Raw genomic sequence first — 26,603 nt, forward strand, 5'->3', positions numbered from 1 at the left:
AAACTTGGCCACGTAATTATGTGGGAGCAGATATGCTGGAAGTCTAAATATAATATTCCCTCCGATTACATAAATAGGTTATACGTTGCCCTCTTCACCCAGCAAACGAGTCACCACATGTACCCTTTAATTCATGGTTGAGTATCCTTTGCCAAAGTTCATACCAGAGTTCCCAAGTCCTTCCCAGCAGCCTCCTCTTACGCAGTGGAAGGGAAAATCTGTGCAAGAAGAAAGAGGGATGTCAGAAACAGACGTTAAACAGGAAAGGTCAGAGAGAGAGGAGGTGGTTTTTTCTGTTAAGCCCCACCCACTTTGCACAGATTCTTTCTGCTGGAATATAGCAGTCGTCAACTTATAAGCGACCAATCCAAGTTACAACGGTGCTGAAAAAAGTGACTTGCAACTGGTCCTCATACTTATAACCATTGCAGCATCCCCAGAATCATAAGATCAAGTACTGTTCTGTCTTGCATGGCAGCAATGCAATTAGCCCTAAATGAAAGCACAAGCACATGTACAGGTTTCAAAATAAAAGAAGAGTCTTTTTTACTAGACGTTTGTCTAGTAAACGCAAATGAAAGCAATGTCTCTTCCTTTGCCAAAATCCAGGCATGATGCCAAATTGATAAGATAACGGCACACACACTTGCTTCCCAGCCCAAAGTCTACTCACAAGATTAACCCTAGAAAAGTCCAGCACTGAATCCAGGTTTGTCAGGCAAAATACTCTTTACATGCTTTTCTCCTCCGGAAGCACAAATGTTGACTTCTTGCAAAGAGCACCCTCTAAACTCCTCCCCTTATATACTCTCGGGAAGTGCTGACTATGCACAGATGTGCTCACTTCTTTTTTCTGATCTTTCTCAACTGCTCCTGCTGGCCCCTCATCCTTCTCACCCGAGCATTCAGGACCTGGTCCCTCATCTCCTCATCCTCAGACCCTGACAACGCCCCAGTCGGGGACTGCACATTCCCAGGTGGGGGATCCATAGCCTCTGTAGGTTCCTCATATCCAGACTCTCCCTCTTCCTCTGGCTCGCTCTCTGACTCCTCCGGCAGCCACACAGGCCAGCCGTGCCCAGATGGCCCCGGCTCATAAGGCTCAAAGTCCATGGCCAGAGAGCCTGGCTGCAAGCCAACCACAACAACACATCACCCCTAGCCCTTCTCTTTGTTAGATTAGCCATAGCTTGTTCCCTCAATCTTCCATCATATGGTTTAGCCTCCGGATCCCTCATCTTCTTTCTTCCTCTTCTCTGCACTCTTGTTATCTCTTTGTGTACACTGGAGAAAATGCAAAGGAGAATGGGATGAGTTTGTTTGTTTGTGTATTTATTTACTTACTTACTTACTTACTTACTTACTTACTTACTTACTTACTTACTTACTTACTTACTTACTTACTTACTTACTTACTTACTTAGACTTCTATGCCGCCCAATCCTGAAGGACTCAGGGCGGCTTACAACAATATAAAATTACAAGTAACAGTGACAATAAAAAGAAGAGTGCACTGCACTGCAATAGCCATAGCACTTAGACATACAGTGAACCCTCGATCATCGCGAGGGTTCCGTTCCAGGACCCCAAGCAATGATCGATTTTTCGCGAAGTAGCGGTGCGGAAGTAAAAACACCATCTGCGCGTGTGCAGATGGTGTTTTTACTTCCACTGCCGCCCGCCCTTCGCCCGCCCACCCCGTTGCTCGCGCCTGGGGTGCGCGCGCGCTTGGGGAAACCCTAGCTCCGCTTCCCAGCTGGGAAGCGGAGCTAGGCTGCCCCAAGCTCGCGCGCGCCGCCCGCCCGCCCACGCTGTTGCCGGCTCCGCTTCCCAGCTGGGAAGCGGAGCTAGGCTGCCCCAAGCTCGCGCGCGCCGCCCGCCCGCCCACGCTGTTGCCGGCTCCGCTTCCCAGCTGGGAAGCTGCCCCAAGCTCGCGCGCGCCGCCCGCCCGCCCACGCTGTTGCCGGCTCCGCTTCCCAGCTGGGAAGCGGAGCTAGGCTGCCCCAAGCTCGCGCGCGCCGCCCGCCCGCCCACGCTGTTGCCGGCTCCGCTTCCCAGCTGGGGGAAGACCCAGGGAAGCCTCTGCCCGGCGGGGAAACTCCACCATCTACGCATGCGTGGAAGGGCACGCATGCGCAGATGGTGGAGTTTACTTCCGGGTTGAAAACTAGCGAAATAGCCCTTTCGCGATCCTTGAGGACGCGAAACTCGAGGGTTCACTGTATATTGCTTCACAGTGCTTTACAGCCCCTCCTCAGCGGTTTACAGAGTCGAGCATGTTGCCCCCAACAATTTGGGCCCTCATTTTACCCACCTCGGAAGGATAGAAGCTGAGTCAACCTTGAGCCCATCATAATCAAATTCCTAGCAATGGGCAGTGTTAGCCTGAAATACTATATTCTAACCACTGCGCCACCCCGGCTCTTGCAATACAATGCAATGAAAAGCAATGCAATGCAATTCAACACAATGCAATAGCTGATATCTGGAACAGAAATAATCCACACAGCAACATGTATTGCAGACCTGAGTATCAATTCTTCACCTTCCCCTCTCCACCAAAAACCATGCCCAAATTTTCTGATTTAAAACCGAGTGGAAAGTATGATGACTTCCTGAGTATTTCCTTCCCAACCAAAACCCAAGTGATTTATTTCCCATAAAGCGTCTCCTTCCACTCTTGCATCCGTATTAAAAGACTGGGATATCAGGGCCAATGTGCGAGTTCTGCTTTAGGCAGAGCCTTTCTTTTTTCATCCTGCTTTAAAGGCTGAAGGAACCTTCTGTGCTCCATAGCTGGCTTAACCCACTGGACAGACTGCTCCACATCATTCGGAATCATCCATCCATCCATTCATCCATCCATCCATCCACCCACCCACCCATCCATCCATCCATCCATTCATTCGACTTCTATGCTGCTCTTCTCGACTGACTCAGTGGCAAATGATGAAATCAAAGCAAGTGGGGCCATCAAAATATTGGCATCTGCTGGGGTGTTAGCCAAGGAATGAAATAGTTGAGATCAGGCTAAGCCTCCTACTTCGCTCCAGTGACAATTTTGTGTCCTGGGGTGGTGATGGGGGGAGAGAGGTGGGAAGGTCAGCTATCTCAATTGCTCCACCATCTGTGTTTTGGGAAAGGGTATTAAAATAATCTTATTTATTTTATTTTATTTATTCATTTGTCCAATACACAAATACATAGAAAGAAAAATAGACATGTAGTAATATATATAAGGATAAAGTGAACTTATAGGAGAGGATATATGAAAGAAAGAAAATATATATGATAAGTGAGAGAAAGGAAAGACAATTGGACAGGGGACGAAAGGCACACCAGTGCACTTATGTACGCCCCTTACTGGCCTCTTAGGAACCTGGAGAGGTCAATCGTGGAGAGTCTAAGGGAGAAATGTTGGGGGTTAGGGGTTGACACAATTGAGTCTGGTAATGAGTTCCATGCTTCGATAACTCGATTGTTGAAATCATATTTTTTACAGTCAAGTTTGGAGCGGTTCGTATTAAGTTTGAATCTGTTGCATGCTCTTGTGTTGTTGCAGTTGAAGCTGAAGTAGTCATTGACCGGTAGGACGTTGCAGCATATCATCTTGTGGGCAATACTCAAATCGTGTTTTAGGCGCTGTAGTTCTAGGCTTTCTAGGCCCAGGATTGTTAGTCTATTTTTGTAGGATATTCTGTTTGTGTCATTATTTCTGAATGGCAAAGGGCTCTTGCTCATTTACAGTTATATTGGTGTTGCTAAGCATTGGTTAAATGAACCATGGGGTAGGGTAGGGTAGGATAGGGTGGGGTGGAGTGGGGTGAGATGGGGTGGGGTAGAATGGAGTGGAGTATAAGAGAAGAGAAGAGAACAGAACAGAGTTGGAAGGGACCTTGGAGATCTTCCAGTCCAACCCCTGCTTAGGCATGAAACCCTACACTATTTCAGACAAATGATTGTCCAACATCTTCTTAAAACCTTCCAGTGTTGGGGCATTCACAATTTCTGGAGGAAAGTTGTTCCACTGATTAATTGTTCTGTCAGGGAATTTCTCCTTAATTCTAGGTTGCTTCTCTCCTTGATTAGTTTCCACCCGTTGCTTCTTGTCCTGCCCTCAGCTACTTTAAAGGATAGCTTGACTCCCTCTTTTTTGTAGCAACCCATGAGATATTGGAACGTTGCTATTGTGTTACCCATATTAGTAAGTCGAATTGATGGGTTTGCATGAGATCCTTGAAGCAGCAGTGGATTGCTCCTGGCTCGGTCCACTTCTTAGAACCTGTATCGCCAGTGGCAGGAGTCTCTGCCCACTGCCTGGGACACTTCTGTGCATGCATTGTGCATGTGCTGCGTGAACCAGTAGCAATGGGTAAATTACTCCCTGCCCTGCAACATGACTGGCTAAAATCCAGGGGTGCATTTCAAATGCAGTATATTGTGTATTTTCTTTGTGACAGGGGGATGTACAGTATAAGAGATACAGACAAAATATTGAAATGGTGTCCACAACAGTGTGATTCAAGCCCTACCTTTTTAAAAAGTGCAATGCACATAAAAGGCAAGCAGGGTTTCAATAATACTTTCTTGAATTTTGTGGCCATGCCCTAGGGCAGCATTTCTGAATCTTGGCAGCTTTCAGATGTGTGGACTTCAACTCTTTTCTGGCTGGGGAATTCTGGACATTAAAGCTGACACATCTGAGAGCTGCCAAGTTTGAGAAAAACTGCCCTTAGGACATGACACTGCTTTTCATATGAGGCGCATAATGATGCCAGGTATAGATTCCGCAACATCCGTTTTCTGGAAGAAATTAATGTATGAATTGATTTAGAATGGTGGCCAAACATGAAACACATACCAGAAAATGAATTCTGCTATTGCAGTCTGTCTAGATATCAGGTTAAGGACACCACAAAAATTGATTTTCTGCCGGATTTCTGCATCCAAGCCCTGGATAATTTCTATGTATGTCTACTCACAGTGGCGCAGTAGTTAGAGTGCAGCACTGCAGGCTACCTCTGCTGATTGCCGGCTGCCAGAAGTTTGGCAGTTCTAATCTCACCAGGCTCAAGGTTGACTCCGCCTTCCATCTTTCGAGGTGGGTAAAATGAGGACCCAGATTGCTTTGCCCAAATATGAATTGAAGAGGAACACTGATGGTTAAAGATGGTAAGCATGCTGGAGATATCTGGCTAGCTTCTGTGAGAAACAAACATCTGGACTCAGGGGAGTCATGGCAAGATCCAGTGGGGCTATTTTAATGCTCTTGAGTCATACAGAGGGCCCTGAGCTAGGGATGACTGTGTTATTGAGGTAGATGAGTTTATCTCCACCATCATCATCATAGTTAACCCTTTTCAGCTGCCAATTGGATCCTCAGGTTATGGTTCCCATGTTATAAAAAGGAACTGCTAGTTCTCTTAGGGCAGTGATGGCAAACCTATGGCGAGTTGTTGCCCTAGCTCGGTTCCAACGTCCATGTGTGTACCAGTCAGCTGATTTTTGGCTCACACAGAGGCTCTGGGAGTGTGTTTTTGACTTCCAGAAAGCCTCCGGGGCGATGGGGAGGACGTTTTTACCCTCCCGACTCCAGAGAAGCCTTTGGAGCCTGGGGAGGGCACCACCAGAAGTTGGGAGACATGACATTTCCAGCCTCCAGGGGGCCTCCAGGGAGCGAGAGAAGCTATTTTTGCCCTCCCCAGGCATTGAATTATGGGTGTGGGCACTATCACATGCAATATCACATGCCCACACTCTTTCAGCACCCAAGGGAAAAAACGTTTGCCATCCCTGTCTTAGGGCATTTCCAGATTATCCAAACAAGAATAGAATGGTTTGCTTTGGAAGTATTATAACGTGTAATACAGTCTATTATATGATAATTGGGTATATCCCAGAGGTACTATCAAAGGAAGTCTTTGAGTCAAGTTTCTAGGATAGCATTTCTCAAACTCAGCAAGACATATGAACTTTAACTCCCTGAACTCCCCAGCCATTATTTAACTATACAAGTCACACACACCCTTTTTTTCTTCCATCCAGTGTTGTCCAATTCTCAGACTGCCTGGAAAACTCCCTGAATTTTTTTTGGAGTGGTTGACAGTGTGGTCTGACATTGCCTACTTTCTAGAGCTGAGAGAAAATGACTGGCCTAAGATTACCCAGCTGGCTTTGTGCCTAAGCAGGACAAGAACTGACAGCCTCCTGCTTTCTAGCCAAATGCTTCCTTTAACCCTACACCTAATTGGCTCTCATCCAACTCTAATCCTAAACTAAAATCCAAAATACAGAAAGGCTATTGACATAATGGCTGGCTTATTCCATCGTATCTTGCCTCCGTGATAATTACCTTGGTGCTGTATTATGTGAACCCATCCAGTGCATTACGAGAACTATGAACTATAACATGGATTAACCAAGTGTAAATCCAAGCCAATTATAGGTATCAATGATTGAGCAAGCCATAGCTTAATGGCATGTTGTTCCATCATAACTTGGTCTTTTACAATATTTTCCTCAAATGTCAGTATAGGTAAGGCCCACTATTTAATCCTTGTGTAAGTGAATTAGTTTTTTTTAATTCTAGCAATGCTTGAAACAGATATGGGTCATATTTCATCACTGCAACTAGATAAAAAATTATAATCCAGATGGAATATATTGCAAGACAGACATTTGTTTATTAATTATATTTCAAAGTCAGTGATGTGGACCAAACATCAGAAATTGCATAGAATGAAATTTAATATTGTAGAATGTATCAAATCAAGTACAGCGGTACCTCTACCTACAAATGCCTCCACTTAAGAACAACCGGGTGTTCAAGATTTTTTTGCCTCTTCTCAAGAACCATTTTCCACTTACAAACCCAAACCTCCAAAACTGTAACCGGAAAAGGCAGGGAGAAGCCTCCATGGGCCCTCTCTAGGAATCTCCTGGGAGGAAACAGGGCCTCCACCCTCCCTGTGGTTTCCCCAATCACACACATTATTTGCTTCTACATTGATTCGTATGGGAAAAATTGCTTTCTTATAAACTTTTCTACTTAAGAACCTGGTCACAGAACGAATTAAGTTTGTAAGTAGAGGTACCACTGTACTTGAAGCTTCAATTTCTTACAGGTGTGTATGTAAGAATTCTCCATAGCAAATTTACCGGTACTTTGAGGCAATTAAATTTAATTGAGCTGTTAAAAAAAGAAATTTCCTAACATTGAAGCTTATTAGAACCAACGTTAAGGTGTTTTAGCTCTTAAATTCTTCCTTGCTGAATTTTATAGTGCTGCAGTTATGAATAATCCTGGTACAATGCTGTGCTTTTTAGGATGAATATTTGCATTTCTTTCTGATACATGTTGTTCATTCCTTTGAACACAAATGAATATTCCTCTTTTGAAAAGAATGTTTTGTAAAGGTATAAAAAATATAGAGACAAATTCTAGGGGTTGTAATTCCAATATATCTGAGAACTATACGGTTACTTTCAGTTTGGAACAGGCTCCCTCTGCTGATGCTGCAGCATAAAACATTTGCCTCTTTGAGCCCTGGTTTCCAGACACCAAACTGGAACATCAGAGGCTGATAGAGCACATTCTCAGAATCGATTAAGCACGATGGAGATCCCACAGCCTTCTCTGATGTAGGACCAATTTTCTTGTGGTTCTGGAATTTCCTGGGCATGAAGAACAGCCTTTGAGTGGACGAGGGCTGAGGACGTACTTGAAGCAAGTTGACAAGAGTCTCAATGGTCACAAGGCAGATTGGCTGCAGGTTTCAAAGTTCACTATTGCTCTTTCCACAGGTCACCATCAAAGGTTAAAATTCTCAACATATTAAAACCTGACTTACCAAGCTAGGTTCATACAGCATAAACTAACAGCATAGCTTACCACAGTGAGCTCAACCAATGTTGTGCAAAAGTAATGGCAACTTTTTTAAAAAAGTACATAGGAAAATTATAGTTTAACAGATAAACTAAGCATTTGGGGCTGCATATGATGAACCAAACAATTGGAAGAATAAAAGTTTCAGCCAGCATATTTCAGAAGCTACAGTCCAGATAATCTGGGTAAAGTACAGCTTTAATAAGTGACAAGAGCATCATTTTTTTACCTGAAAATTTATTGAAAAATGCAATACAAGATTGAACACATATCTAAATGCTACATCTATATTTTCTTTAACTACAAAAGTTCAAAATAACAACTACATAAAGATTTGCTAATTTTTTCTGTTCCTACTTTTTTAAAAAAGAACGAACTATTCTATACAATTGTCTTAAAAAAATTTACAAAGCTCCTTCATATCTGCAGTGAAATAGTGTGATTTAATGTGTAAAAAAGAGAACCAACACCCCCCCTCAATTAGAATACATTTTTTTAAAACTGCCCCTTGTATGAAAATGGGAAAAAAAAATCACAGTTTATGAATCCCCAACACCCTCTCGAATCCCCAAAGTTAATTTGTACTTTGTTGGCAAGTGAAAATCTATTTTTTTCCTTCTAATTTGACCAATTTGGATACCGCTGCTCTTCCTTCTGTACACACATTCATAGATAAATAGCTTCCATTTACTATACAGTTAAGAGAGTTTCTAGATAATCTCAAAAATGGGGAAGGAAATAACTGGGAGCATAGTCATTTCATCATTATAAATAAATAGACTATATTTCATTTACTGCTCCAGTAATGGCAGTGCTAGTCCCCAGAAAATGAGAATGCTAGAAGCTTTATTTTGTGATCTGTTAAGGTGATGGTGGCAGCTCTGAGATTGTGAGTACAAACAGCCTAAAAATGCTTTTCCTTCTCAGAACATGAAAATCCCTATTGTCAATGGCAGACAGTTTAGGACACGTTTCTGATATCCTAAAACTAAATTGTTTTCATTGTGTCTGCTATGGAAATGAAATTAGCTTGGCAAATTTATTTAGTTATTTGCATTTATTTATGTAAATACATTTTAAAAGGATTTATTAGCTCCTTTTTCTATTTATCCAGCATGCTTGGCTATACAAAATGAAATATTGCTCACTTGCAGGATATAAGCAGCCAGAAGGAAACAAACTCACAACTCTTGTTCAGTTACAAAGGCTGCCAGCAGGCGTGCCAATTTATAAGCTCAGGTGGTAAACAGAAACTCCCTTCGCAGCAGAGACTGGATTTACACTGTATGCAGGAAGGAATTTCAGAAAAAGAAAATAATCCCTATGTGGCAGCAGCAGCCTCTTACATTCCTAAGAGATTTAAGAGGACCCTTAAACTCTTTCATCCTTTGCTGGTGTGAAGTTTGGTTTTATCATTTTTTGGACAAGTTGTTGTACAACTGGTGCAAGTTGTTGCACAATTAAAGGAAGTTGTGTATGTGCATATTGTTAAGGGGTTTTAAATGTTTTGTTACAATAATCAGAAGCAGAGTAACATAACATGAAAACAGCACAATCATTTAGGTTTATCAGGATATCCCACCTTGGCAATTTTAACACTTGTGGACTTCAACTGCCAGAATTCCCCAGCCATGATTGGAATTCTGGAAATTGAAATCCACAAATCTTAAAAGTTGCCAAGGTTGGACACTCCAATGCATATCATGTAAATCAACTTAATCTGCAAAAATAGAAATTTTTCTTGCTTTATAATGATTTTATTTTCTGGCATGCTCAAGGGAAGGTGGAGTTCTTATGCCTGGCCATGTGTAGGAAAGCAGAACTTTTATTAAACTCCTGAGTTCAAATTGCCTTGCTAACGAATATACAGAAACAAAAAGGAAAAAAAGAGTAAATTTGAATGACTCTTACTTTTGTTTCTCTTAGGCTGTCTTGTTGCTCAGTTGCAATCTTTATCCTTTTATCTTGTAGAATAATTTTTCATCTTTTCTATTCATGTGTATCCTGTGATTTTGAGAATTTTTTGAAACTAATATATTCCTAAGTAATATTTAGGAAAACATATTCCTAAATACTTACACAAACCACTAACTGAACATTTTTTGCTTCTGATTATTGTAAAAGGAGGCAAGTAATGACACAATATTATCCCACCTTGGACTTCCTTTTTGCATCTTAATGCAACACTTATTGCAGATTTCATTACACACTTTTAGTAAATAAGCTAAAAATCAGAAAAAGGAAAGTTGAGAGTCATCTATTGCACAACACAAAAAATGGTGAATCAGCAAAATTAACCCTGGTGCATGAATGAAAATGGTGGTCAAAAGGTAAGGCGGTAGAAAACTCTCAAAATGGGAGAGCAATAGGTGTAAAGAAAGAATGCCAGGAAGAGGTGCAACCTGGAAAGCATCCCCCTCACCATGTAAAGGTAATATCTTTTAATGAGGGATTTACATTCCATGCAAGAATGTGTAGGTTAGCTAAACAGAGCAGAACATCATTGGCTAGCTTGCCATAGTGTACAAAAATTATGCTCAGTTACAGTTGGTGAAAGAGCAAGTCCTTAAAAACCATATGGAATACGAGCTTCATGAATAAAAGAATTCCACAATAAATAATAGAATTATTTCAAAACTGCTTTATGCTTTGAATAAAAGAGCAGTAAAAGCAGCAGAAATATTAATATTTTGCATCAAAGTGTACCAATCAGTTGTCTTCCACAATAAATAGCTAGTTTTGTAATAAATACATTAAGTGCCCAGAGTTTATTCTAGTTCAGTGTAATATTGTTAGGAAGCTTACTTACTCTACTGCTTTCACAATTACTTTCATTAATTCTATTACAACTCAATCCTATGTTTCTTTTTCTGGGGATGATCTGTTTCCAGATGGACTTCCCTCTGGCATCAATTAGCAATCATTGGAAACATGATGTAATAATGTCCAGAGCACATTAAAGCAAAACTGATCAAACAGCATTCCATCTCAAAACACTTCTAAAATGTTACAAACACTTTATTTTGAATGTAAACTTGTGGTTTCAAGCTCAAATGGGATGTTTTGTATTCAAAATATTTCACACACCACTACCTTTAAATCTTTCAATCCTAAAATATTCCTACTGACTCTTTAGTCAAAATGCACTCATTTGAGGGGGGGGGAAAGGAACATGCAATATGACAGGGTAGCATTATTCCAAATAGTAAATGAAAGCTTTTATTTACTGAAATTGAATTATTCTAAAAAAGATAGAGCTGCTTCCTGTTGTATCTTTACAGAGCCTTCACATATTTTAGGAAAAAAGAACCATCCAACTATGTAATGGCCTATCTATTTTTGAAAGATGGACATTCCAAATTGTAGTTCAATAACTGAACATGCAGATTGCAATACACATAGAAAAGTGAAGTATTTTGAAAAAGAGTAGTCTTATCTGTCTTTTGTTTGAAAGTAATGTAAAATCAGTATTATCTTTAAAAAAGCCCTACCACTGACCCCTTTCATAAATTACTTATTGCTCTTTCTCTGAACCTATTCCCCAGGTGATACATATTGTAGCTTTCTATGACGACAATACGTACAGTATTAAGGTGCTGGGGACAGCAACCAATGCAGACTTCTACTCTTTCACTCTAATGTTAACAGTGAAAAAGCTAAGGGCATCATTTACCAAGTGCAACAACCTCTGTTTATGGGTTGAGTTTTTTTGTTTTTTGTGGGAAAACAAGTTCTTTTATAAGAAACTCTAAATGATCTAAAGGAAACAAGGGAGAGAGATACAGCACCAGTGCACCATGGTTAGGATTGCCCACAAGAAAAAAGAGTACTGTCCTGTGATGGAAATTAATATATTCCCTCTCCAAATAACTTTTCACTGAGGAAAGAAGACCCTATTCTGACTGATAGCCTTCAATACTATTTTCATGAAAGGGATGCCAGATTGTTTTTAACAACTGAATAGGAGTCCAGGTACATTGCCAGAGCTCTAAATTTAGCTTTTGTATAAAAGGTATGATTTTAAATCTTTGCCTCTTCCTCCCCCACCCTTGCACAAAAAACAAACAAAAAACAAAACCCTCCACCCAAATCTACAAATGACTAGGGAGTAAAAAAAACCCACCATGATAAATCACAGCCTAAATTAATTGTGCTCAGGGTCTCTTTCTTTTAAACTTTAAACGTAGCTTAATGTGGGTCAACAACAGATAGGATTACAAGGAACACCTACCAAGGACTGTGAAGCAAAACAAAGGGGGAGGGGGAGAAGAGCAGGTGAGAGTTGAATGCCTTACCACAATTCAGTTAAAAGCTTTACAATTCACAGTATAAAAAAGCAACTTCCATTGTCCCTGAACCTAGGCAACTACTGAATTACTTATATAAACACCACAACCTCAGGATATGTTCAAGCATCTAAAGACAGACATATCCACAAAAGCAAAGGAAATCAACAGGCCAAGTATGCTGCGGTTAGGATACTCTGGACATTTTATAGATCAACCAATCAAATTAAAGTTTTGCACAGTGATTTTTCTGACAAGGGTGGCTACTTCTAAGTCACTGATTGCCACACGGTAACCTATGCGAAAGGTAGGAGAGAATGCAAGCTACTTGAGGAACAGAAAGGTGAATACCATCACACTTAAAGGCAACATTTTTTGATAAGCCCTGTGTACTCTTTTTGACATCTTAATACAGATTCAGAAAATGGCATAGGAAAAGGAAATGAAAAAAGTGATTTTTTTTAAAAAAGCACGTCAGCACATGTAAAATATGGCAAATTGTTGGTCACAATATTAAAAACAATGAAAAGGGACATAAAGTATTAAAGATAATCCCAAGTAAACATCAAAAATAATAAGTTCCTAACAATACATGATTGTGATTGATTGAGAATAAATCTGGCAAGTTTGAGGTCATGGTGTTTGAAAGGTTCCTTTGTAGTTCTGCTGGTATGTCTTGGGTGGCCTTCAAAGAATGAAGCAGGCATCACCTAGAAAGATAGAAATTCCTTAATGAAAATGGACACACATTTAGTATCTTACAAAAATGTTTGTGAACTCCTGGTATTCTGCAAATGGTACAGAATGCATCAATTATATAATATTTTCAAATAATTGATTAATATTCATCTTCACTGGAAAGTCTAACCTTTTTAAAGCAACACAGAAAAATGCAAAAGCATACAATACATAAACAAAAGCCTTAACTAATAAGATATCAGTGGTTCAATTATTAATAGTCTTCGGAGAGGGGCGGCATACAAATCTAATAAACTATAACTATAACTATAATAATAAGGCTTAGCTACTAGTATAAGCCATCAAGGAAAGGCCAGGATAAATAAGCACATTGTCAACAATAGAAAAGACCATTCCATATTCTGAGCAGCACAACTGACAGTGTCTTTCTTCGTGTGATTGCTGAATGAACATGAGAATGCTGTGGCATAGTAGGAAAGAGGTTTTCTATGAAAAACCCACTGCCAGGAGTTCAATCCTGACCTGCTCAACGTTGACTTATCCTTTATCCTTCTGAGCTTGGTAAAATGAGGACCCAGATTGTTGCAGGCAATATGCTGACTCTGTAAACCATTCAGAGAGCACTGTAGAGCTTTATGTAAAAAAAGCTTACATGAGCGGTATATAAGTCTAAGTGCCGTAGCTAAGTGTTACTGCTATGTGAAATAAATACATGTTACTAAACATATGCAGAAAGTTTGCTCAAATGGGTCTAAGTGTGAAGATCAGAATGTTGAAGTGAGAACATAGCCATTTTATATTTGAGAAAAAGTATCAATAATGATTAATCATCTTTGCTTTCCTTATTAGATTATGTGCATAGGTTTTTCAAGGAAAACTACTGTGTTAACTTTGTATTTTAGATTTGTATTAGATTATGCTCTAATTTTTAAAACCAACTTTTTAATATACCATTACTTTGGTTCTTTTTTCTTATTTTTGCCTGATAATGGGACATAATTGCAGAACGCTAGGATAAAAAAATTAAATTACATAAAATCCATATGCCTGAAGGTAGCCTACAAGGATACATAAATAGAGGATACCTGTCTAGATGTTTGCTCAGAAATGGCACTCTGGTCTGTTGCAGTGCATACTCAAAATCCAGACACACACACACACCCCAACCTCCGCCCCTAGGTTCCCTAACTGACCATAGGATCATTCTTCCATGGATAACGTAATTCTAATATCTAAAGATTTAAATCGGAATGTGATATGCGGTCCATACATGGAGTTAAGGATGCTTCCTAGCACAAGGACCCAGTTCTTGTTCACTCATGCATGAAACAATTCTTGACTACCTGTATAGCTCTCAGGCTTTAAATGCTGGCAAGACAGCTCACTCATAAAGTGGTGCCTTGTTGAGAAACATTAGCACTGATCAAAAGGAAACGGGAGAGAAAATATTCTAAGCTACAAAAAAAAATCCCATGCTATTTTGGTCCTTATGTACAACTAAATCACCATCAAACAGTATGTCAGGTGAAACAAATCTGTAGCATAAATAATCCATAAGAAGAAACACAGAGACAATTTCTCAAATTAAATGGTGTGCTGAGGTTTCATTCCCAAGTTGCACATTATCTCCGTACTGCACTGGGAAAAACATGAATAATTAATTTATTCTTAGTTTTATCAGAGGACACTTCTCTATAAGTTTCAGGTAACTTGCAGTGGATGCCCACAGTGATTGAGACGTCTACTGCAGGACTGAACAACACAAGCAACGATGGATGCCTTTTTGTTATCTTGAACAGGTCACACCAGTTGCCCTTTTCTTAAAAGTACAGATTAAAAAAGAATCTGAAAAGTAGGACTTTATTAGAACTATATAAAAACTAAAAATATGGACAAGGTACAAGGTCATTGGTTAATTTGAAACATTTATTTTAGTCTTCTTTAGCATTTTTATTGTTGCTTCTAATGGCAATAGCCGTAGCACTCAATTCTTTTTAAATAGTTTAATGCAGCGTTTCCCAACCGGTGTGCCACGGCACACTAGTGTGCCGCGAGACACCGTCAGGTGTGCCGCAGCGAGAGGCGGCGGAGGAAAGTGGGCAGATCGGGCGGGCAATGGGGCAGGGCGGAGAAGCCAGGGGCGCGTTTGGCCGGAGGCACCTACTGTCGCACCTCCCTGCCCCTGCCTCCCCACGGTGCCTCCGGCCAAACGCGCCCCTGGCTTCTCCGCCCTGCCCCATTGCCCGCCCGATCCGCCCACTCTCCTCCGCGGCCGCCTCCTGCCTTGGGGCGAGCAATCCGGGAGTCCGGGACTGTGTGGCTTTGCGCCATGAAGAGAAAACGGCCGACTTTTCCCTGCTGCCGTTTTCTCTTCATGGCGCAAAGCCACACAGTCCCGGACTCCCGGATCGCTCGCTTCTCCGGTCAGCAAAGCCATCTGCCCAGGAAAGCGCCACGCTGGCCGGAGAAACGAGCGATCCGGGAGTCCGGGACTGTGTGGCTTTCGGCCGGGCTAACGGGAGGCGGCGCGAGGCCGGGCGCTGCGACGTCTGGGAGGGCGAGGAGGCTGATGGCTGCTGCGCACTCCACTCTCTCTCCGGCTCTCTCTCGCTCTTTCTTTTTCTCTCTGTTGCTGGCGTGGTGAACGAGAGAGAAAGAGAGAGAGAGAAAAAGGAGGGGAGAGAGAATGAGAGAAAGAAAACAAGAGAAAGAGAGGGAAAGAAAGCAAGAGAGAGAGAGAAAGAAAGGGGGGAAGGAGGGAGAGGGAAAGACATAGAGGGAGGGAAGGAGGGAGAGAGAAAGAGAGCAAAAAAGAGAGGAAGAAAGAAAGAAAGAGGGATGGAGAGAAAGAAGGGAAGGAAGGAAGAGAGAGAAAGAGGGAGGGAGAAATAGAGTGAAATGGAGGAAGAGATATTTTTTTGTCCAAACTTTTCTTTAGCGCCCCCCCCCCCCCTTTCAGTGTTCCCCAGAATTTTGAAAACATGAATAATGTGCCGCGGCTCAAAAAAGGTTGGGAAACACTGGTTTAATATATATTTCTCTCAGCCAATTGGTAGTGAGTCGCTGCTTATAATAGTGCAGGAACAAGACCTGGCAGGCAACACGAAGTACCATATGGCAGGATACTTGCAGGTCTTATGTTCTGCAGACCGAACCTATTTAATCATCCGTTGCTACTACTTTTAAACATTAGTAGGAGGTTAAATTTCAAGGGTATCATTTATGATATCATTCACAATTAGGGTCAGAAATAGGTTACTATTTTAAGCATTCTCATTTCTATTATGGCTGGATTCTGCCCCCAATATATGTACATTTTAGTAGCAGTTTGTGCCTGTAAAGATTTACTATAATGGATTAAACATGAGATAGCAAGAATAGGAAGCTTCTTTATGACGCCTGATAACAATCCTTATTTATGACTAAAGTTAAAATATTTTATGAAGTAGCACTAAAAGGGAACTTTACCTGGTATAAATTATTTATTCTGCAATCTCAGTCTCCTGATGAACGACGACCTTGGTCACAGACATATCTGGATGTTGTTCTTTAGCTTCTTTGATGGCCTGAACAAGAACCTGAAGAATAAAAAGTATAAAGAATACAGTACATTATTTCGGTGCTGCCTAAATTAATTTACAGTCTGACATCCTATAAAATGGGGGGTGGGGCTCAACTTGTGTTATTTTACAATCAGACTTAAGGAAGTACTATCATAGCAATATTTTATTCCAGTGATTTTTAAAATTTCGTTTTAATTATATATTTAACAAAAGAGCTTCAAGTTTGTGAATGGCATCTTGATATCTGTTATCACTTAGAAACATTTGAATTGAGTTTAAAAGATTTTCAATGCTTCAAAAATAACTTTAGAGTCTGAATGTAAAGTTATTCTTCTATTGTTAAAAAAGCCCTCCTTTCATTATCAATAATTACAACAATCTCTTACTTGATCATGATCAATGTCTGTATCTCCTGTGATAACAATTCGTTTTTCAATTCGTGTTTCTGAAATTCCACCTTTTACAGTCTATCATGAGAAGACAAATATTAACATTTTTACAATTAAAAAATGATAAAACCTAGAGATTTTAATTATTTTAAAAAGATAAATGTAACCAATGTGTTAAATAGGAATAAATATAGGAATAATAGTAATCCTATTAAATAGGAATCTAAATAAAATGCTAGTTCATAGGTAGCATTAGTATAAACTTGTATCATCTTTTGAACTTTCATTCTAATAATTATGATTTCATCATTTTCCTTTTTTAAATAAAATTTAGAATAAATCAAATGTCCTTTACAAAATATAAATTAGATTATAAAGAGCATAAAATTGATTTCAAAAGTGAACTTAATAAACAGATTCCATTTTTAAAATATGTCTAGAAATAAAAAATATTTAGTCAGAACCCAAGCTCAAATTAAACTTTGGTTTGGCAAGGAAACTTGCAATTCCTTGATTTTCAATTATAATGTAGAAAGAATTTGAGGCAAAGCTTTGCTTTAAAACTCTATTATTACAAGATACATTTGTTTAATTTTTTTTGTGTGGGTTCTAACCTTGGCTAAGCAGGTTTCCGCAACTTCACTATAAATACCAGAAGTTCAAGTATCAAAACAGATTGATTCTTTGTATACAACAAAACTTTAAAGAGGGCATCTGTAACTCAGAGTAAGTCATATCATTTGGCTCTTAGTATATTATTATTATTATTATTATTATTATTATTATTATTATTATTATTGTTGTTGTTGTTGTTGCTGTTGTTGTTATTTTATATCCATTACCAAAAGCTGTAAATCTAAAGGATAATTAGAGCTCATTGCAACTTTATAACTATTTATTTATTTGTTTGTTTGTTTGTTTGTTTATTGGATTTGTATGGCGCCCCTCTTCGAGAACTCAGGGCGACTCACAACTTATCAGAACAACATAACAATACAGTGATCCCTCGATCATCGCGAGGGTTCCGTTCCAGGACCCCTTGCGATGATCGATTTTTCACGAAGTAGAGGTGCGGAAGTAAAAACATCATCTGCGCATGCGCAGATGGTGTTTTTACTTCCACCGCCGCCCGCCCTTCGCCCGCCATTGCCAGCTCCGCTTCCCAGCTGGGAAGCGGAGCTGGGGTGTCCCGAAGCGCGCGCGCGCCGCCCGCCATTGCCAGCTCCGCTTCCCAGCTGGGAAGCGGAGCTGGGGTGTCCCCGCACGCGTGCCGCCCGCCCGCCCATGCCGTTGCTCGCGCCTTACCGGGGCAAGAGGGGGAAGACCCAGGGAAGCCTCTGCCCGGCGGGGAAACTCCACCATCTACGCATGCGTGGAAGGGCACGCATGCGCAGATGGTGGAGTTTACTTCCGGGTTGAAAACTCGCGATATAGCGTTTCGCAATACTCGAGATCGCGAAACTCGAGGGATCACTGTACATCTAAAAATTCAATTAATATAGCTAAAAAGACTTAAAAGCTCTAATATAATTTTTTAAAAAAACATTCATCACCATTCACCATCTAGTGGCCCCAGGCCTGGCGGCATAAATGTGTCTTTAAACTTTTACAGAAGGCAAGGAGGGTGGGGTCAAATCTCTGGGGGGAGCTGATTCCAGATTGCTGGGCTCCCCACATAGAAGGCTCTTCCTCTAGGCCCCGCCAAACAACATTGTCTGGTTGACAGGACCCTGAGAAGGCAGATTCTGTGGGACCGGACCGAGGGTGTCAGAAGGTGGTCTCGGAGGTAATCTGGCCCAATGCTATGTAGGCTTTGTAGGTCATAACCAACACTTTGAATTGTGTCTGGAAACTAATCAATGCCATTCACGGAGTGATGGTGAAATATGGATATGCCTTGGAAAACCCATAACCGCTCATGCGGCTGCATTTTGAATGATTTTCAGTTTCTGAACACTCTTTGGAATGCTCTGTAGAGAGCATTGCAGTAGTCGAACCTCGAGGTGATAAGGGCATGAGTGACCATGACCAAAGACTCCCTGTCCAAACAGGGCCGCAACTGGTGCACCAGGCAAACCTGGGCAAATGCCCCCCTCGCCACAGCTAAAAGATGGTGTTCTAAAGTCAGCTGTGGATCGATGAGGACACCTAAGTTGCAGACCCTCTCTGAGGGGGTCAGCAATTCCCCCTCCAGGGTAATGGATGGACAGATGGATGTGTCCTTGGGAGGCAATACCCACAGCCATTCCGTCTTGTCTGGGTTGAGCTTGAGCTTGTTGGCACCCATCCAGACCCTGACAACCTCCAGACACCAGCACATTACTTCCACTGCTTCACTGAGTTGAGATGTATAGCTATCATCAGCATACTGATGGTAACTCACCCCATGCCCTTGGATGATCTCACCCAGCGGTTTCATGCAGGAGGGAGAGGACCGACCCCTGAGGTACCCCACAAGGTAGGGATCTAGGAGTCGACCTCTGACCCCTCACTAACAATGACTGTGACTGACCAGAGAGGTAGGAGTAGAACCACCGTAGGACGGTGCCTCCCACTCCCAACACCTCTAGTCGGCACAGAAGGATACCATGGTCAACAGTATCGAAGGCCACTGTGAGGTCAAGGAGCGCCAGGACAGAGGATAAACCCTTATCCTGGGCCATGCAGAGATCATCCATCAGTGCAACCAAAGCAGTTTCCGTGCTGTAGCCGGATCTGAATCCTGACTGTTGAGGGCCTAGATAATCGGCTTCTTCCAAGGACCGTTGGAGCTGGAGCGACACCACCTTCTCTAATGTAGCCAGGGAAGACTTTACGTAGGAAGTAAGGGCCTTCTCTTGGATACAATACTATTTTATTTCTAATACAATTACAATTGTCATCAAAATGCAAGCTTTTCTGATTTGCAGCAACACTTACAACAAAATAGTGCTTCTGTGTATTCTACTGCCCAATACTGTGAGGATTACGAAGGCACACCAAAAATGAAAATTACGCATGTAATCCTTTTGGACATCCTTGCAGCTTATCAATGAGACTGAATATTTGTTTAGCAGAGATTTTACCTTTGTTATCTGTGTGGTCGTAGTGCTGCTGGTGGTCTCTGAAGTGATAGTCTGAGCAGTTAGGAGAACTCCAGGATCTAAATCCCCACTGCCATCATCAATCTAAGGCAGAAATACATGGAAGCATACATGACTTCCTTGCCCAATTGGCAGGAAAAATGACATTCATAAAAAACAAGTTGAAAGACTGCTTCTAAGTGAAAAGAAATAACATTAGCTAATCAACTGCTGTATATATGTAGGGCACTAACAACAATATTCTGGATCAGACAAGGCCCATCCAACCATCTCAGTAAGCAATTAGATGCCATAAGAAGTTTACAAACAGGACCTTTGTACAACAGCATCTTCTCAAGGATAAGTTAGTAAGAGCTGCTCAGCTCCCTGCAGTAATAAATGTAGCAATTATGATTAAATTCCATTCCTGTCTCACTTATCTATACAATGAAAACAATGCACTTTAAAAAATCTTTTGAGATGTTTTTTCAAAGCAGTAACTAATTTCCTTTTGTTGAATGTCCTGCTTAACGGAGGAGGATTTGTCAAAAGCATCCAGTTTACATATTTAGGTTGAGAGACGAGTTTTACCAAGCATATTTTCCTTAAGGGGAAAAAAACAGAGAGCACTCTGCAGCTACAAATGTAATAAGAGAATGACTTCCCCTTAAGTCTATTTTTGGGTAGATTTTGAAAAAAGCTTCTCACACATCTGGCTTCTTCTGGTACCATCCAACTTATCTTAGTGAGAGTACAGAGTGAGAATTTTTTAATTCAAGAGTATAAACCACCAAAGATGTCGGATATTTTTTTTAAAAACCCCAAAACTCTGGAGCCATTACTTATGTTTCCAGGATTCACAGCAGTTGTCCACAAATGATGATCCTGCAGAGCAATACACTCACAAATCTCCTTCATCGCAGTGTAAGCCAGCACAGCTCTCAGCTGAGACTTGCCTAATTCTCCTAATTCAGGGCTGGATATTGTTTGGCTAGTATGCACCACACTCCAAAGATTTTTTCAGGAAACTTACAGCCACAAAGTGGCCTCACCAGGCATGGGAGCAGACTTGTTTTAGGATTCTGGAAATGGTGTTTGTAAATGTGGTACACCCTTTTAGGTCTTATATTATAATTTTCATCTGTTTCCCACTTCAAAAGGTTGGGAGACTGTATTGTCTGTTTTTCAGCAATCATGGCCAGAAGGAACTTTGTGGACCAAAGTAGGGGGACTTATGCAATTCTGTTTCAGAAAAACATGAGAATAATATTTTTCACAGCAATAGTCACAAATAAAATTCCCTCCAGAAATTGAAACAGCCCACTGAAATAAAATGTTCAAAGTCTTTTAGATTAAAAATTATGAAACGAAACTGCTTGGATTTTCTAATAATCGTACAAAATATTAGAATAAAATTGTAAAACTGGATGCGAAGCAGCCTACCTGTGCAGCTTCATAAGTTATAGTCTTGGTCTCTGTGTGGACAATTGGAACGTCTTTAGTTGGAATTTCACTTTTCACAGTATTAGACGCATCAGAGATGGTAACGGTCTGAGTTTTCACAAGGGGGGGCTACAAAATAGTTTCAAAGCAAAGTACATTTAGTCACCTTATATCAGTATTACTTAACAGAATTCCAATGTACAACTTATAGATGCATCATGAATTCAATTATACATCACAACTGTTATGTTGTTTGCACTCATTTGCAGAATTGTGAAAATTAAGATGAAATGCAATGATTTCACACATTTTTAACATCTGATTGGCCAAATAATGAAACTGGATTCACTTCGGTGATCAATATTAATATTTAATGAGAAATGTAATCACAGACATCTGTATATATACTACCATATATGTGCTCTACCATGTAGGAAGAATATCATTATTTTTTACATGCTGCAGTATTTATTCATTCAGAAACTAGTTGAATTTAAATTGAATGTAGGAAATCTACAAAGAGTGCATAGGCAACACCTGCAGTTTGAAATGTGAAGTCCACCAGTTTATATTAAACCACTGCCAAATCACCATTTAAGTATTTAGAGTAATAGGAAAAGAAAAATCAGCTATGCCACCACCTGATAATTAACTCAAAGAGAACGTAATGTTAGTAAGAGAACCCCATAACCACCATATACTTTTGCATATCCCAACTATCACCTTATTACATATTTAGGTTTTTTAGCAGATAGGATTAATAAGGAAGGAACACTGAAGCAAGCAAGCAAAAAGAAATTACAATAAGCTGGAGGAAAATGGCATTTCCAAATCTGTTGACTCTAGACTCTGTTGTAATGAATAAATACTTAGTAATAAGTAATACTCATTAATAAGTATTACTTAGTAATACTTAGTAATAAGTAATACTTAATAATAAGTACTGTACTTAGTTTTTCTGATATATTAAATTTTTAAATTTTCCGTTCTTTGCACAGATCAAGAAAAAATTGTTTAAGACATGTCAATTTCAGAAAAGGGTGAAGAAGGGAGTAATAATTTATATAGATAACATGAAATTGAATAACTGGTTAGTTTTCGGGAATTACTTCAAGACATCAAAAATTAATCCTTCTTCATGGATATGTAAATATACTTGCTCCAGTGTTTGCAAAGTAACTCAGAAAATGTAGCACAGGCGTTTGCAAAAGATATTCTATGTTCACATTTACTACCTGGAAACAGCGAATGAGAGCAGGAAATTCATGATCAACATTTTGATTGTAATATTCTCCATTTAGCTCTCTAAGTGGCTTGTTGATAAATTTTGTTTCTTCAACACCACAGGCTTCCTCCTCTTGCTCATGGAGGTACAATGGAGGTGAAACAGGGATTACAGATATTTCCACCTCAGCCTGTTTAGAATCCTCAGCTTCCTTTTCCATATTTGAGCAAAATCCCTTTTCACAACTTAGATCTTCCTTGCTCTCAAGAAGAGCAGTGGCACCCTCCTCTTTCTGCTCCTTGCTGCTTATTGAAAAAGAGTCTGATTCATGAATTTGTGTAGACACCAGTGTGGTTGACATTTGGCTCTCACTAAAGCCTACTGAATGCTTTGAAACTTCCCATTCAAAGTGAGAGGCAATATTTATCACCTCTGTCACATCATCTGCATCCTCTTTGAAGGGACAGTCACGCGCACTCTAAAAAGAAATGAATACACAAAAGGCCAGAAAGAATTAGGAATAGAATGCACTTCCATCTAGAAAGAGTGCAAATTTTAGAATAAGATTTTATAGGCCTGTGTACACTATTACAATGGCTGAAGATGAATATTTCAAGTGCATTCAAAAAGGCTGCATATTATAATCACTCTGACAGACAATAAAGGTCGCACATAGTCAAGGTCAAGTAGTTGTTTATATTGTCCTCTTTGTCAGAGGAATTTGTCCTAGTCCAGCTCCAAGTCTGAAGTGAGCAAAGCTACTGCAGCTTCATGTGCAACAATAACTACTCTTTCAATCAACTAAGAAGTCATTGCACCAATCAACCAGTTTCCTCCCAGCAGGAGAATAAGGCTACTTTTGAAGAGGTTGGATATACAGAGATCATGGCAGTAGACACAATTTGATATTTGCCATCTTAAAGTGGAGCAAGTATGGAGAAGAAGGGGGTTAGCTTTTGCTGTCCCACCAATACTGTTTCTGAATAACCACTGTCGTCTTCCTGTGCTAAAATGCTACAAGGTGCACTGGGAAAATATACATACCACATTACCTTCACTGCTTACTTGTAAAACACAGATCTCACAGTAATGGTTCTAAAACCCTTTACTACCAGTTTGTGCGCACGACGCTTCAATGCATGCTCAAAAGCTTCTATACATGCACAAAAGTGTCCTGGGTGGGTGGGCGGAGCCTCCCACCATCGGTGCTACTGGTTCTTAGAACTAGGCGTATCTATCATACTGAAAGCTTATTTGGAAACATAAGCACATAATTAATGATTTCATACTGCTGAGAAGTAGGTTTCTTAAACACACAGTTCAATGTCTTATATTTGAAAAATAATGCTGTCCATCCTGAAGCTACAGGTATGGCTTTTGAAAGAGAAATGAGGAATTTTAAAAAGTGTTCCTTTCAAAATAATAGCTTTTCTTATGGCTTATAACTGTGATGGCGAACCTGTGGCATGCAGAGTCATTTCTTCGGGCACGCAGAGCCGTTGCCCCTTGCTGTGCCGGTCAGCTGGTTTTCATGCGCACGGGTGTGCCAAAAACCAAAAGAACAGCCACCCACTGCGCATGCACACTCCAGGAAGAGTGGCGAAGCTGGGGAACAGTGGCTCCCAACAGGGAGAAGCCCTGGCATGGCCACACGTTTGCAGCGTATGGCATTGCCAAAGTGGGGAGGGGGAGAGAGACAGAGAGAGCTGCTGCTGCCAACCAGGGAATGTGGTTTACAGTGGAGAGAAACCCAGGCAAGGCTGCACATTCAGAGTATCTCTGGCTGCCAAAGTGTGTGGGGAGAAAGAGAGCTGCTCCATCCAGGAAGACCCGTTGTACCTACCTGAACGGTCTTCTCGATGCACTGGAAGGAGAGTCCAACATGGGTATTTAACCAATCCTATTGGTAGAGACTGAGTAAAAAATTAACATAATAAATAGGCACCGCCCCAACAGTCTCCCATGAGCCTCAGTTTTAAAAACGAATCACCAAGGAAAGAGGATAACCAAATTTATTGAACAATCCAACAACCCAACAACAACAACCCAACCTCCGGAGTCCCGAACCTTCAACTACCGGGTGGGTTTGGACTCTCCTTCCAGTGCATCGAGAAGACCGTTCAGGTAGGTACAACGGGTCTTCTCCACTGCATCTGGAAGGAGAGTCCAACATGGGATATACCAAAGCTCTCAAGGCCCATGGGAGGGAGAAGGTCTAACTAGGGACTTTGGAGAAACACACACTTTCTGGAGGACTCGCCTACCAAAGGCTGCTTCCGCAGAAGCAAAGGAGTCCACCTTATAATGCCTAATAAACGTAGTAGGCGCTGACCAGGTTGCTGCTCTACAAATGTCTTCGATGGACGCCTGAGTTGCCCATGCCGCTGACACCGCTGAGCTCCTGGTTGAATGAGCTAGTATCCCGTCTGGAGGGGTATGCCCTCCCGCCTTATAAGCTTCAGAGATACAATCCTTAAGCCACCTACTAATAGACTTTGCCGATAGTCCAAGTCCCAATCTAGCCTCTGAAAAGGAAATAAACAGATTCTCTGACTTTCTGAATGGTTCTGTTCTCCTAATATAAATCTTCAGAGCCCTCCTGACATCTACCTTATGCCACAGTAACTCAGAGGGATGAGTTCCATGAGTGCAGAAGTCAGGGAGGATCAACTCTTGCTTCCTATGGAAGGCCGAATTTACCTTCGGCACAAATGAAGGGTCCAACCTAAGCACTACTCTGTCTGGATAGAACTGGCAGAGGTCTGCCCTTACAGATAATGCTGACAGCTCTGACACCCTGCGAGCGGATGTAATAGCTACAAGAAAAGCCGTCTTCAAGGAAAGTAACCTGACTGGTATAGTCCTCAATGGCTCAAAGGGGGGCTTAGTCAATGCTTGCAGTACCAGTGTAAGATCCCAAGATGGGAATCTCCTAACTGGAGGAGAATGAATATTTGTGGCTCCCTTAATAAATTCTCGAATCCAAGTATGCTGCGCTAACGTTCGAGACTCTGATGTCTGGATCATGGTAGATAAGGCAGCTACCTGCCTCCTCAATGTATTAGGGGCTAAACCTTGTTCTACCCCTGCCTGTAAGAATCCCAGAACATCTAAAACAGAAGCTACCCCAGGGTCGATAGAGTGTTTAGTGCAAAATTTACAAAAGGCTGTCCAAGTCGCCTGATAAATTCTTTAGGTCGATGGACGCCTAGCGGCCTGCATGGTAGCTATGACCTTCTCCGGCAAGTTAAATTGTCTTAGTCTGTTCCTTTCAAGTGCCAGCCTGTCAAGTGTAGCCACTGGGGGTCCGGATGATGAAGGTTCCCCTGGCTGAGCGAGACAGACCGGTCCGGAATCCTCCACGGAGGCGACACTGAGAGCGCCACCAAGTCGGCGAACCATGGACGTCTTGGCCAGTAAGGGGCTATCAAGAGTACTTCCGCTTTCTCCTGGAGGATCTTCTCCACCACCCTCGGGACCAGGTTCACCGGTGGAAAGGCATACAGCAGACCTGGGGGCCAAGGAGCCCACAAGGCGTTCGTCCCTTCCGCTCTCGGATCTGGAAACCGTGTGAAGAACCTCTCGAGTTGAGCGTTCTGACTGGTGGCAAACAGGTCTACCAGGGGTACTCCAAACCTCTGGGTCAACTGTTTGAAGAGTTCCGGATCGAGTCTCCACTCTGACGGATCCAACGTTGCCCTGCTGAGCCAATCCGCCTTGATGTTGCTGACCCCAGCAATGTGTTCCGCAGTGAGGGACGCTAGGTGAGCCTCGGCCCAATTGAAAAGCCGTGCGGTCTCTTCCATGAGTCGGTGCGACCTCGTGCCCCCCTGGTGGTTCAGGTGGGCCCTGGTCGCCACATTGTCTGTTAATATGAGTATATGTCTGTTCTTTACTATGGGGGCAAAGGCTAAGAGGGCTAAAAAGACTGCCCTCAGCTCTAGAAAATTTATATTGATTGGGGACAGGTCTTCCACTGTCCAGATGCCCTGAGCCATGTGACGGCCCAGGTGAGCTCCCCATCCGTATAAGCTGGCGTCTGTGGTAAGTA

At 41.5% G+C, this 26,603-nt stretch overlaps 1 protein-coding gene across 50 annotated transcripts in view; it reads right to left on the reverse strand.

Moving 5' to 3' along the window:
- Positions 1 to 10,311: 10,311 nt before the first annotated feature.
- EPB41 (erythrocyte membrane protein band 4.1) overlaps positions 10,312 to 26,603 on the reverse strand; it is a 175,484-nt gene continuing 159,192 nt past the window's right edge. For 31 of the 50 annotated variants that reach the window (XM_070763861.1, XM_070763845.1, XM_070763843.1 and 28 more), the window contains 6 exons: positions 22,563 to 23,030; positions 21,328 to 21,456; positions 19,888 to 19,989; positions 16,820 to 16,900; positions 16,339 to 16,448; positions 10,312 to 12,881 (listed from right to left, as the gene is read on the reverse strand). In XM_070763861.1, coding sequence (XP_070619962.1) covers positions 16,353 to 16,448; positions 16,820 to 16,900; positions 19,888 to 19,989; positions 21,328 to 21,456; positions 22,563 to 23,030 — 876 coding nt within the window. In that variant the 3' untranslated portion in view covers positions 10,312 to 12,881; positions 16,339 to 16,352. The remainder of the gene's footprint in view (positions 12,882 to 16,338; positions 16,449 to 16,819; positions 16,901 to 19,887; positions 19,990 to 21,327; positions 21,457 to 22,562; positions 23,031 to 26,603) is intronic. The other 19 variants (XM_070763864.1, XM_070763862.1, XM_070763859.1 and 16 more) reach the window with 2 other exon arrangements.

This window comes from Erythrolamprus reginae, chromosome 11 (genome assembly GCF_031021105.1).
Source record: "Erythrolamprus reginae isolate rEryReg1 chromosome 11, rEryReg1.hap1, whole genome shotgun sequence".
Taxonomy (NCBI): Eukaryota; Metazoa; Chordata; class Lepidosauria; order Squamata; family Dipsadidae; genus Erythrolamprus; species Erythrolamprus reginae.